Raw genomic sequence first — 12,854 nt, forward strand, 5'->3', positions numbered from 1 at the left:
TGCAAGGGTCTGGAGGGATCTCAGCTGCCCCTTCATTCAGGTCATGACTCCGTAAGCTACAAAGCAGGGGAGTCAGGAGCAAAAAGCCTTGTGAAGAAAGATTTGAAGATTGCAATGAGAAATGGATTGTAAATGTACAAGGGATATTGCTGGAGTCATAGTTGGTATGGAAATTGCCGTCTTCTTTGGTGAGGACATGGCAGGGGTGCAAGTCAAGTAAAATGAAATTGAGGCGCAGATTGATGAATGAAGGACAAGAAAGAAAAGAAAGAAGGGGGAGAGCTGTACTAAATAACAAAGGGGGCAATGGAGGAAGCGGGTTAATTCGACACTGCTGATCCAATGTATCATGGAGCTTGCAATATGAATGCATGACTACATGAGAATATATTATTGTTTCACTGTGCAGGAGATTTATTTTATTAGAACAAAAACAAAATTGAAGGAAGCATGGCGATCTACAGCATGATTCTTACGGAGGATTTTCATTCATCGCAGTTTGGGCTACAAAAATACTCGTAATTGCTGTTCGACAGTAATTTACTAATTGAACTGGCACTAGTCTATCAACTTCTAAAACTTTTTTTCTTTTTTTGGTTATCAATAATAAAAGATAAGATACCTTTTGGCCGGATGGCACTTGAAAGTCTAGATTTAAGGTCTCCTATTCTTGTAGAATTCGCAGACGGACAAATTTGAGACAAAAGGAAACGGCACTCTAGCTTGCCAGACCAATCCAATGAATCATTAATCTGATAGTGGAGACAAATTAACTTCCACAACATACTTAATATTGTATTGGAAGAATGACATAAGTTTTGGTCAGATGTTAATGAATCAGCAAGCATCCATCATTTTCAAACCACAGAAATTTGAGTCAGTGTGCCTTATATTTTGCATTGACCTGTACAAGCATATATTAGTACCCACTCCTCAGACCGCAACTTCTAGAGAGTCTTCTCCAATTGTTGCCATGGCCTCCCATATCCAAACTCACTTCGTCTTGCTGCCCCTAATGGCCCCAGGCCACATGAATCCAATGATAGACATTGCTAGGTTGTTGGCAAGGCGAGGTGAAATTGTCACCATAGTCACCACAACCCTCAATGCCAAAAGGATTGAAACAATTGCCAGTGGGCTCTGTATTCGAATAGTTCCACTCCAATTCCCATCTGTTGCTGCCGGCTTACCCGAAGGTTGTGAAAATTTAGATATGATCCCTTCGATGGACTCACTCTCACAGTTTTTCGTGGCAACAGACATGCTACAACAACCAGTTGAAGAATTGCTTGCAGAGCTAAAACCCCGGCCCAGCTGCATCATATCCGACCTGAGTTTTTGGTGGACAACACTTGTTGCTCAAAGGTTTCAGATTCCAAGGCTTGTCTTCCACGGAACAGGTTGCTTCGCGCTCTATGTTACGCGTAGGTTGATGATTTCCAAGGTTCCGAACAACGTAAAATCTGATTCGGATTATATGGTTGTCCCTGGCCTGCCGCACAGAGTTGAGCTTACTAAGGCTCAGCTTCCGGGTTTGGCTAACCCGAGTGTATCTGGCATAAATTATTTCCATGAGCGGATGAAAGAAGCTGAGAAGAACGCGTATGGGATAGTGGTGAACACTTTTGAGGAGTTGGAAATGGATTACGTCGAGGAATTCAGAAAGGTTATGAACAAAAGAGTTTGGTGTATTGGTCCTGTTTCACTGTGCAACTCAGACAACTTAGATTATAAGGCCGAAAGAGGTAACAAGGCCTCAGTGGATCAACACAATTGCTTGAAGTGGCTTGCATCCAGGGAAACCAATTCTGTAATCTATGTTTGCCTTGGAAGCTTATCTCGTCTGTCAACTGGGCAGATGACTGAGCTTGCACTGGGTTTGGAGGCGTCGCAACGACCGTTTGTGTGGGCTACGAGGTACAAATCAGGTGACTTTGAGAAATGGCTTTGTGAAGAAAAATTCGAAGAAAGAATCAATGACAGGGGTCTTTTAATCCACGGTTGGGCACCACAGGTACTAATCCTCTCTCATCCTGCAGTTGGTGGATTCGTTACACATTGTGGCTGGAACTCGACTCTTGAAGGGATTTCTGCTGGTGTGCCACTGATAACTTGGCCCATGTTTGGCGAGCAATTCTGCAATGAGAAGTTGATTGTGAACATACTGCGGGTCGGGGTTAGAGTTGGAGTAGAATTTCCTGTTAGATTCGGAGAGGAGGAAAAGGTTGGGGTGCAGGTGAAGCAGCAAGACTGTAAAACAGCTATTGACGAATTGATGAGTGAAGAACAAGAAGGAAAACAAAGAAGAGAGAGAGCTCGAAAACTTGGGGAAATGGCAAAGAGGGCACTAGAGGAAGGGGGTTCTTCTCACCTAAATCTGGATTTGCTGGTCCAAGATATCACAGAGCATCCGATGGAATAGAAGACGAACGGCCAGTGAAATCAAACATCACTCACCACTGCGTTGGGTGGAGCGGTGGTGATTGTTTCAAGTTTCAACCGGTTCAAGGTTTTTAATAAACACACCAAAATAATTTCGAAGATACTATGAGTGCGTTTGGATAGTGGCTTATTTGGAATAATTATGCAAATATTTTTCTGTTGACTTTTTGAAAAGTATGGGTGAAAGATAATCGTTTGGATAACATGAGTATATTTCAAATAGGTGTTTGGACACTTTAACAATTATTTGTCGAATTTATTCCAAAGAAGTGTTTGGATAGCTTAACAATTATTTAAGTGCAATGGAAAAGTCATTCCATCCACTTTGGAGCACATTAAGTAAATTGTTTAAAAATAAACTTTCAATTTTGGATAAAAGCAGATTAATCCAATACAAACCACACACATCTTATTAGAGCAATTACATGGAACATTAAAAAAGTACATCACGATTTGAGGGAAAGTCTAATTGATACACCATAGTAGAAGGAATGGAAGTTTATTCGTTATACCCTCAATAAAAGCTTGGCAACCATCTGGTCCCTTACAGAAAGTAGAAATGCATTGAATCGGCCCCGGTGCAGCCATTATTTAGTATTACGCCGGTCCAAATTAGTCACCTGCCTTTCTAACGCCTTCTCCTACGCGACGCCCCATACATTTCAGTTGCAATCGCATCTCGCCTAGCTTTCCAAGCCATAACCTCAGCTCGGGATGCATTCAATGGGTGCACGTGAGGTAACTCACCAGCACCCTGTTGGTGCTCTAATCCAACATTGCCGTCCTCAGCCAGTTGAAAGTGGGCGTCGCCTGGTTGGTGTAAGCGAAGAAAGTTGTGCAATACACAACAAGCTATAACAACATTGACTTGAGTGGACATATAAAAATTTGGAACCGGTCCCTTCAAAAATTTAAATCTATTCTTCAGAACTCCAAAGGTTCGTTCAATGACATTTCTAAGTTCCGAGTGGCGCGTATTAAATAAAATTTTTTCAGGCCCGGCCCGTGCTGCATTCTTATACGGCGGTAAGAAGCCTGGAACATTCTTATATGCAGCATCTACAAGGTAGTATTTACCTGAAATGACCAAAAAATGGAAAGTGTCAGTTTTATGATGGCAGTTTACCTTTTATGAAAACTTTATAGTACTATCTGTTGACCCATAAAGTACCACTAAAAAATATAATACCTTGTTTAAAATCCAGCTCATTTAAATAGAACAAACAAAGATTTATAATTTAAAAAATTAGTGTCTTACTGAAACATCCGGAAATTTTTTAAAGTTTTAAAATTGTCTTTAAAAAATGCTATATTCGTAAGCAGTTGTTAATAGCACAAGCCAAAAAAATAAATCCACTATTTTATGGACTTATGTGTGACAAAGTGTAGTAAATGATTTATACACACCATCCAAAAAGTAGCATTTACTTAAATAGGTGCAGCAGATATAATACAAGAGAGTTACCTTCAGGTGCCATTGGGAAGTCTGACGGGTGTGACAGAGCATCATCTAACACTCGGGCATCGTGTGCACTTCCCTCCCACCCAGCATATATGTACGTGAATCGCATATCGAAATCACATACTGCCAGTAGATTTTGCGACTGAAATCCATGTCGATTTGTATACGCCGTTTGGTGACCTGAGGGTGGGCACGCCGGAATGTGAGTGCCATCAATTGCTCCCACTGCATCCTGCATTTTTATTGAAGATAAAATTTTAATTTCTCTCTTACAAATACGTTGTGAGTTTTGAGATGGAAGATCACTGCCAAAATTTGTCATTTTGGCTTTAGATCATTCACAGCCTAACCTTGAACCACGGGAAGTACTTTGTCGAATTCGCGATCCTTGGATGCACCTGATCGTAGTCAAAAGGGCGAATTATTTGTGAAGCAAACATACAAAGACCGCGCAGGACCTCCCTTACATTGCGGTTAATTGTCTCCGTTGATCTATTGAAACGCTCTGCCAAAACTCGTTGTCGGGCACTATGACTTACCATTACCAAAGCCATGGCTAGTGCCTCCTCGATTTCCACTCGTTTTTGATAGTTTTGGGGTACGTAATTATTGTACTTTAGTATGTCACAAAGTAGGAGGAAATTGTCAACCGAAATACGACAATTTTCGATAATTCGTTTGTAGTGACCATTGATCAACTCCTCAACCCATTGACGCCCTGTGAGTGAGCCATCATGGTGTGGAATTTTGAGTTTCGGACCTCCATACCTTTCTGCCTCCGGATGTAGAAGTATCAACTCAGCTGCAAGTCCAAGTAGCAAGGCATCCTGATGATCATCTGATGCTTCGTCATTGCTTGAACTACTATTCCGGCCGCGATTCATATCCCCTGGAGTAAATACACAGCAAGCGAGTATATAGTTACACCAAGTGGGCAAACGTCCTTCGAATATTACAATAACGTAGTTAAGCAAGAACTGAACAAGAAACCTTTTATTTAAAAAAAAATTGGGAGCCGATACTTAAACCTTCTACTCACGGGGCGTTCTGTTATGTCGTTCGACGAATGGGAGCTTTGTCTTCTCACCAGAGTGCTTCTTGCTGCTTTCCCCCAACGTAGAGGATTGTAATATCTGATATGCTTAGACACAGGCTCTTGTTAACATATATAGACCAATAAAGACCTGCTATCTTTTCAAAGCACGGGCGCATTATTGTTCTTCTACTCGAGCCCTTGTTGACAGAATAGGCCTGTCGCAGAGAGAAATGCATGTTCCAACTTGTGGCTGTCGGTGTCATTCCTTTGGACAATTCTTTCACATGCCACGCCTTACCAGATATGACCACTCCCACCAGGCTGCTTTTACTTTTTGCTGAGCTGCCCTTGCTCTGCAGCACCATAGGTAGTGAAATGAGTAATACTACAGTTTATAATCGTCTGGTTTGGTAAAAGAATATGCCAAATATGATGCTAATTTTGTCTTTTACAAGCAGCTCGCGTTTCTCAAATCCGCTATTCTTTCATTCACATAACCGTCCATTTAGCGAACAATCAATAACACATAACATGGTCCCACTTCCATTCTAGCTTCTTCGTCTGGATTAAAATTTCGGGCTCTTTTGTCTAATTTTAATATTGAATTAAGCATTTTAGAACGTACCATGGAAGAAAATTTCCTCGGACATTCGATAGGATTTCAAGTAAAATATGTACTAACACAGTTGATGCTTGGAGCAACATGGTTATGGAAGAAACAAAGGACAAGAAGAACTGGCCGTTTGCTGCTAAACTTCAGGAGACAGAAGATTGGTTGTATGAAGATGGGGAAGATGAAACAAAAGGTGTTTATATAGCAAAGCTTGAGGAACTCAAGAAGGTTGGCAAAGCTTTATCCGATCACTTGTTATGTCTTTCTTGGCATTGTAGTTGATGTTAGTCCGATGACATGTTTTGCCGTGCAGCAAGGTGACCCAATTGAGGAGCGTTACAAGGAATTTATGGAGAGAGGCTCTGTGATTGATCAACTTATTTATTGCATCGGTAGTTATAGACAACCAAGCCATGTCAAATGATCCTACGTTTGATCACATCGATATTTCAGAAAAGCAACTGGTGGGTAGTTATCATCATGTAAATCGGCGTCTCCCTCACAATTGTTGGGTTTTTATTTTCTAAGTCCATTCTTGTTTTTGTGCTTTTCGGTCTTAAACGAATGTGTGGAAGCAGAGGCTTGGTTGAGAGAGAAAAAGCAACTATTTTATGCGCTTCCCAAGTATGCTAATCCTGTTCTCCTGTCAGCTGATATCAGAAGGACAGCTGAAGCACTACACAGGTAGCAATTTTAGAGAGGTTTTGCTTGTTTTCTGGTGCACCATCAGACACTTTATCGATTTTAACATTGGGGGAGAGACCAGTATTAAATCTTCCATATCTTTTGTGTTCTTTTACAACTTATTATGCTTCCTTATATTGATGGTGCAGAAGCTCAATGTTGATTTGGATTTTGGCAGGTTCGATACCATTACCAAAAATGGTTGGTTCGTAATCATAAATATAATTGTACAGGTTGTCGGCTTTTTTTCCCCAATGTGTATATATTCCTGACTCTCTATCGTGACTACATCACATAAATAGATCTTTTGTAGATTCGTAAAGATTCGACACTTGAGTGCTTTAAGAAAAAAGACATTCCTGACTCTCTATCGTGACTACATCACATAAATAGATCTTTTGTAGATTCGTAAAGATTCGACACTTGAGTGCTTTAAGAAAAAAGACAAACTAATGTACATTGCCATTTTAAGTTAAAATATTTAGTGCTTTTCCAATTGAAGGTGTGGGACTTTTGGTGCAATTGTACGATATGTAGCCTTGAAATACCCTCCTAACACTTGCAACCGTACTATTGGGATTACACAAATCCTTTCCATGTCCCCTTTATAAAGACTAAGCAAAATAAAGCCACGTGACTATCTTTTTACCAATTGAACAATTCACTCAAGCACCTGCATTTTCACATAACAAGTGGCCGTTTGTCGTGCCCGAAAAACCTGTACACTTAATTGGTGGCCTTCTACTCAATGCCACCCATTCTTCATTGCTCAACAAGCTGTCCTGAGTATTAAAGCCACTCCATAAGTACACTCAATTGTAAATAAGGGATGGAATAGTCCAGTGCCACCCATTAATTCCCTAACACCTGCATTTTGAATAACCAAATAAATACACTCAACATACACTCATTCAAGAAAGTACACTCAATTGTTTTTAACAAATGCCACATCTCAAGACACAAGTCTAGGAAGAAAAGTCCAGAACACACAATAAAGAAGCAACCGATACAGAAGCTAGGTAAAGTTCAGCCACCATTCTAGAAATTTGTCTAATTTAACAAAGCAAATTGACACAAGCAGACAAAGAAAATTGACAGAAGCCGTTCTGCACAGGTATGATGCTTCACTGTGGGGGCTTGCCATAGCGAAGCTCCTCCATAATGAGTTCAATGTAATCATAGCGCTCGGCGTCATCAAAGCGTACGAATGCACATCTTTGTCCCGCATTTCTTCTTTCGGCAAAGTACATTGTCGCTTTCAGCTTAATCGATTTTGGAAGTTGCATATTTTTCACCATGTCTTGAACTACCGGTACACTGTATTCTGCTTCCTCTTCATACCGACTTTGATTAAATTCATGCGAAGCGGTGGTGACGCGAGAGATTTTGCTAATTGCATCATCTAGTCTTTCCCTATCACTAGATGATTTTGTTGATTTAGCACCTCTAGATCCCTCACGATCTCCGGGAGTGCCAAGACTTGAGGCAGGACGCTTTCCAGATGACGCTCCAGGTACCGGAGGTATGTAGTATACGTCCTCTCCCTCTCAAGGGTACTGCTGGTAGTCAGAGGCAGCTGAACTTGAGGCTGCAGCCTTTCCTTTGCTCTTTTGTGGCTTTTGAACAACTGGCCGTCGGTGTTCGCCCTCGGGGACAGGTTGCTTTGCAGATTGTGCATAGCTGCCTGTTGCAGTTTTTCCCAATGTTGTTGGAGTATACAGATCATATAGGAAGCAACTTCCAGCCAATTTGAAATCTTTGTACTCTTTGTTCACCTAGACAATACAAAACAAAAAAGTTAGTTCTCCACCAACGGCCAAATTAATGAGAAGTGGGAGGAATGTACGTCCATGTAATATGATAGAAGCTGTCTCAAATCAATATGCTTATGTAAAAAAAAATCGCAACGATACAACACACTCTGAAACTGGAAGGTGAAAGCAGCAAACCTGGTTTGATTATTAACTGGCATCATCTATTGAATTATTTAGTGTTTTTGGTATACACTTCGGCTCAAGACTAGTCTGCATATCTATTAGTTTGGCAAGCAAGTTGGGCACAAAGACAAACAAAAAGAAAGGATAAGCAGCAGGTATTTCCATAGTCGCTTACCGCTTCCATTTGGGCCCAGTGCTCGTCGGAAGCCGTAAAGCAGTTATTCTCTTCATCCCAGCCAATCCCAGTCTCCGTTTTCGATGACAAACCACGAAGATTGGCAAACACGTTCCACTTCTTCCTAAACCTATACATTCTTGATTGGCATTGGCCTCCGGTGACTTGCATCTCAAATTGTTCCCGCAAACATGTGGCAAGCATATCATAATTCTGGTCATTTGTCTTGTGATTGTCCCATTTCTTTGTTTGCTTCCACTCAACATAGGTGATGATGAAGTTGAAGTCCATGGTAGAAGTCCACTGCAATTTCTCGTTCATCTGCTACATATAAGAGCACAAATTTTGCCATTAAAAGTTAAAACATGGCAGGTAAATGTGACTAATTCTGCCCCAAAAATTAGTAAATAGAATAGTAGTAGTGTTAAGGGCAAAAGTGGTTTACATGCTGATTGTAGTTCTCCATACACAGTTGATAGTTATTTGAAGCGATGGATGACCTGGAAGACTCAAAGGATGTGCAGCTAGTAGGAGAGGCTACAAATTACACAATTGATTTCAGTTATATACCATGAACGAATATATGATACTTATAAAGGTTAGAGGGACTTACAATGGGAGTCAATTTTTTGTTTAGCTGCGGTCATTGGTGAATGAGCAATGCATTGAGCCAATCGAACGCATAACAACTCAAATTGCAATACCTAAATCCAAAAAAGGTGCAGCAGATGTCAATTTTTTTTACTTTTACTACTGAGCCTACTTTTGAACAAAGGAAACACCAAATATCCGTGCAAGCTAAAGAACGAATACAGCGAAGGAAATTAATTTTCATAAGTCAATTTTTTCATTTTTCGTACGCAGAAATGAATGAATACATTTTAACAGATGCTACACAGTCTCATTTCTAAGCAACAAAAACAGTAACTTAGTGTCTCTTCAATTTCAATTAACTGTTAAGCAATTTTAGCTTCAATGACCTGGAACAAATATCTGTGAAGAAATTGCAGTGGACATATACATTTCAATGACCGTTCCATCTGCGTACATATACATTTCCAGCTCCTATGGATTACCCATATACATTTCCAGCTCCTATGGATCTAATATATCAATCTTTCAAGTCTCTTAATTTCTGTTAATAATCGTTCCCTGGCTGCATTATCATAAAGATGACCTCTTTGTTCACCCATGCCTATCACATCCATTTACAGGATAAATAAATATGGTACAAGATAAATAATCGGACACCCATGCTACCATAGAGTAGCGTGCAATTTATAAACTCTCTATTACACAACCAAGCAATCTTGAGCCGTTTGGAGATAAAAAACGGTGTAGCAGTATACAAAAAAATAAAAAAAAAATCCGCCACAATTCTAGATAGAATTTACTATCTAGCCTCTCCATTCTGTTAGGAAAAAACTGAGCATAATAAACTGCAGGCACTCCCATTGATGTGTAACATATACCACTGCCAATCAAAATCCTAATACCATCATATGCCACTTAACAGGTAACTGTTCTAAAGCAGACATTCTAACATGGGGAACTACTACTGCAACAGCCAATGGTACTGAAATAAATTATTAGTTTTATCCACAAAATATGGGATAAGATTCTATCCAGTTGATTCAACTAATTTGTTTATCTGGCAGCCAAAACACAAAAATAAGTACGGATATGCCTTACTTCGGTTTATTTTTCTTTCCTTGTGGAAACACGAAATAATGCACTACAATGTGAAATCCGTTGATATGTAATTGTTGGTTAATTGCTTTGCATAACAATTATGAATACCAGATCTTTTGTTATGCACCAATTATTTTTGTTGCTAACTGATGAACTTCAGAGAAATCTTTCAAACTCTAGTACCAGGATCCACATTCAAACAACTTAAACAATTCAAAAAGCATCCAGAATTTTTAAGGCATCAACAATTAACGGGTCATAAATGACCAAATTAATACAACTACACTGCATAAATAGATCCGCCACTGTTTGGATCTAAAAAAAGGTTTTTGGGTCTATAAATCATCAGAACATCAGGCCATAACAACACGTCTCCCATTGCAAATCTGGGTCGGTGCACACTGATCAGTTTCGAAGAGTAATTTCCCAGACCCGCTAAAATAAGGTCACCAAACGCACTCACTATAGAAAAGGAAGGCTTCTTCACCCGCGCAGAAAATAAAAGTGAAGGATTGAGGAAATACCTTGGATTTTGCTGGAATTTGTCTGCCAAAACCTTTTTTTCGTTCGCTGAATTAGCAAATCATCCACCGATGAAGGCTCAAGATTTGCATACTGATCAGTGCTTTGCCTTGAATTGAAGAAATCAACTCTTCATCCTCTACCATGCGCTTGCCGACGGCTGCGAAAGGTACTTCAGATGCGCATGCGTTCGATGGCTATGGATATTTGGTGGAGAGGGCTGGACTTCAATTCAGTGTTGTAAATGCTCAGCATGTCGGGTGGTTGATTCAGAAAGAGTAAAGTGGTGGGACAACGTGCATACACAAACGGACAAAAACAACGGGAAGTAATCTTCAGCCGTTCATCCATTTGGTAAATTGAGGTAAAGTAGTAAAAAAATGCTTACGTGGCAAGACTTGGAAAAAAAATCAGGTATGAGTACATTTGCAACATTATTTAACCTGTCCAAACATCCTAAGGCGCATTATCAGTAATTTATTCAGATTAGAGCAATCCAAACGCACTCACTACTATTTGTATCAACTTTTTACGTATAATATTTTAGGAATGAACAGCTGGAACACGAAACAGCTTTGACTACCAAAGTTTGACACAGGAGCGATTTTGGTCTCTAAAGTTTGATCTTAGCCTAATATCTTTATCTCTCTCCTCTTTTAAAAGAAAATGTACGACCAAAATTTCTCACAAATGTCACTTTATCCTGATAAAAATTGAACAAAAAAAATCATTCAACCGATCCTAAATGTGCTTCAAACTAGAAACATTATGGAGCAGGTTTGCTTTGGTCTAAACTTTGAGAACTAGAATAGCTCTTGTGCCAAGTTTTAAAGACCAAAATTTCATTTTTTTCACATATATATATATATATATATATATTGAGAATGCACTACTCCACAAGCTACATGTGTAAAAAACTATTGGGATTAGCCTAATAGTTAGGAGCGGACTTTTAAATTTTTCCTTAGTATCAAGTTCAAGTTCAAATCTTATGTTTGACAATTAGAAGTAGGAAAAATATGAATAAGTGCTGGAGGATTAAAAAACAAAAAAGAGTTATGAGTGTAAACTTTATCCAATACGTATGAGACAATAAATTAGTTGGGTTTGACAAAGGTAGCTTCTCCTGTCGGTTGCGCCGATAGTATTTAAACCTTTTGCCTTTACATATGTATATATATCAATCTTCATTGGCGTGATCTTGGAAGTTTTGTCCCTCTTGTTAAGTAGATACTCCAAGACACGCAAAACAAGTGTATCCAGCCAGGTAGGCCCGGAAAAACATTTACTTTAAGGGTATGTGTGGTTGTCATTTTCCTGAAAAATCACTTCCTTTCCCATAATTTTTCAGTGTTTGGTTATTAAGTGAAAATATTTTCCAAATTTCTTTTTTCATAATTTTCCGGTGTTTGGTTTGTCAATGAAAATATTTTTTGATATGTTTGTTAATATGTTGCAAATATTTTTCTACTCTCAAAACATTTATTTCATTACAAGTTAATTTTAATTTCTATCCATTATAATCATATTATCATTTTTTAAAATATGTATTCATATTACACCATGAATTCTTAAATGGAATTATTAATGATACTAATGAATTGGCTTTTTATCTTCTTTTTTTAAAAAATCATTAAGGGCCGAGAGTCTCTTCTATCAAATTGGATGCCACAACATTTTCTTTATTGTCCCAAATCAGTGATACTAAAAAAAAATTAGATAACCTCTGCACTAGAAACAGCATCTTTTGTGAAATGAACTAAATAAAACACATATTTTATGGTACAGAATTAGAACCATTGGTACATAAAAGCACCTATCAAGCCTAGAGTGACACAAATCCCTGCTTTAAATGTTGTCAGCCTTAGTTGGATAAAAAATCTGGAACAATTCAATACATACAGAGGCAAATATATGCCAAAATATAAAATATTGCTCAACAAAAATGAAAATCACATCTTCAAATGGAAAACGGTCCCAAAAATATCAGTTGCCCAGATAGTAAATCATGGTTACAAAAGGAAACAACTGTACAACACGTCACCAATGTTCATGTGAACATTTTATAGGAAAAAACTTAGTGACCAGAGCTTTGAACAAATCCAGTTGGCCTGCACCTACAACTTCCCATTGTGACAGCCCCACCTCTCCCTAGGGCAAACCCTAGGGTATCAGCGGACTGCCTGCCCAACTCTCGCCAGGACTCAGTCGTTCAAAGTACTAATATCATCAATGAAACGAATGTAACATTTGACAATGCAGGGGATTGAAACCCTAACTCAAACATAATC

General features: G+C 39.0%; 3 protein-coding genes across 4 annotated transcripts; 1 reads left to right on the plus strand and 2 right to left on the minus strand.

The window, feature by feature from the left end:
- Positions 1–825: 825 nt before the first annotated feature.
- Positions 826–2,647, plus strand: LOC140009329 (UDP-glycosyltransferase 73C4-like). The gene has a single exon (XM_072054519.1). It carries the CDS (start codon positions 827–829, stop codon positions 2,420–2,422), a length of 1,596 nt encoding a protein of 531 aa, XP_071910620.1. The 5' UTR covers position 826; the 3' UTR covers positions 2,423–2,647.
- Positions 2,648–3,070: 423 nt separating this feature from the next.
- LOC140009618 (uncharacterized) lies at positions 3,071–4,788 on the minus strand. Its single transcript, XM_072055701.1, has 3 exons — positions 4,255–4,788; positions 3,908–4,136; positions 3,071–3,519 (listed from the first exon to the last, which is right to left on the minus strand). The coding sequence occupies exons 1-3, from the start codon at positions 4,786–4,788 to the stop codon at positions 3,071–3,073; spliced, it is 1,212 nt and encodes a 403-aa protein (XP_071911802.1).
- Positions 4,789–7,147: 2,359 nt separating this feature from the next.
- LOC140009331 (uncharacterized) lies at positions 7,148–10,885 on the minus strand. Of its 2 annotated transcripts, none has more exons than XM_072054521.1 (5): positions 10,566–10,885; positions 8,963–9,053; positions 8,795–8,886; positions 8,350–8,673; positions 7,148–8,012 (listed from the first exon to the last, which is right to left on the minus strand). In XM_072054521.1, the coding sequence occupies exons 2-5, from the start codon at positions 8,994–8,996 to the stop codon at positions 7,785–7,787; spliced, it is 678 nt and encodes a 225-aa protein (XP_071910622.1). In that variant the 5' UTR covers positions 8,997–9,053; positions 10,566–10,885; the 3' UTR covers positions 7,148–7,784. The 2 variants fall into 2 exon arrangements, with proteins under 2 accessions (XP_071910622.1, XP_071910623.1); XM_072054522.1 differs by having other exon boundaries at positions 8,350–8,670; positions 10,566–10,883.
- Between the last annotated feature and the right edge of the window lie 1,969 nt (positions 10,886–12,854).

Source organism: Coffea arabica, chromosome 6e, assembly GCF_036785885.1.
Source record: "Coffea arabica cultivar ET-39 chromosome 6e, Coffea Arabica ET-39 HiFi, whole genome shotgun sequence".
Lineage (NCBI taxonomy): Eukaryota > Viridiplantae > Streptophyta > Magnoliopsida > Gentianales > Rubiaceae > Coffea > Coffea arabica.

Bases quoted from the DNA above. Each gene is read 5' to 3' on its own strand.
- LOC140009329 (XM_072054519.1), top strand. From the start codon at position 827: ATGTTAATGAATCAGCAAGCATCCATCATTTTCAAACCACAGAAATTT.
- LOC140009618 (XM_072055701.1), bottom strand. From the start codon at position 4,788: ATGAATCGCGGCCGGAATAGTAGTTCAAGCAATGACGAAGCATCAGAT. The intron at 4,137-4,254 runs GTTAGGCTGTGA...ATAAAAATGCAG, and splicing joins AGTACTTCCCGTGGTTCAAG to GATGCAGTGGGAGCAATTGA. The intron at 3,520-3,907 runs GTAACTCTCTTG...TGGTCATTTCAG, and splicing joins CTTCCCAATGGCACCTGAAG to GTAAATACTACCTTGTAGAT.
- LOC140009331 (XM_072054521.1), bottom strand. From the start codon at position 8,996: ATGACCGCAGCTAAACAAAAAATTGACTCCCATT. The intron at 8,887-8,962 runs GTAAGTCCCTCT...TGTAATTTGTAG, and splicing joins ACAAAAAATTGACTCCCATT to CCTCTCCTACTAGCTGCACA. The intron at 8,674-8,794 runs GTAAACCACTTT...TCTTATATGTAG, and splicing joins TGGAGAACTACAATCAGCAT to CAGATGAACGAGAAATTGCA.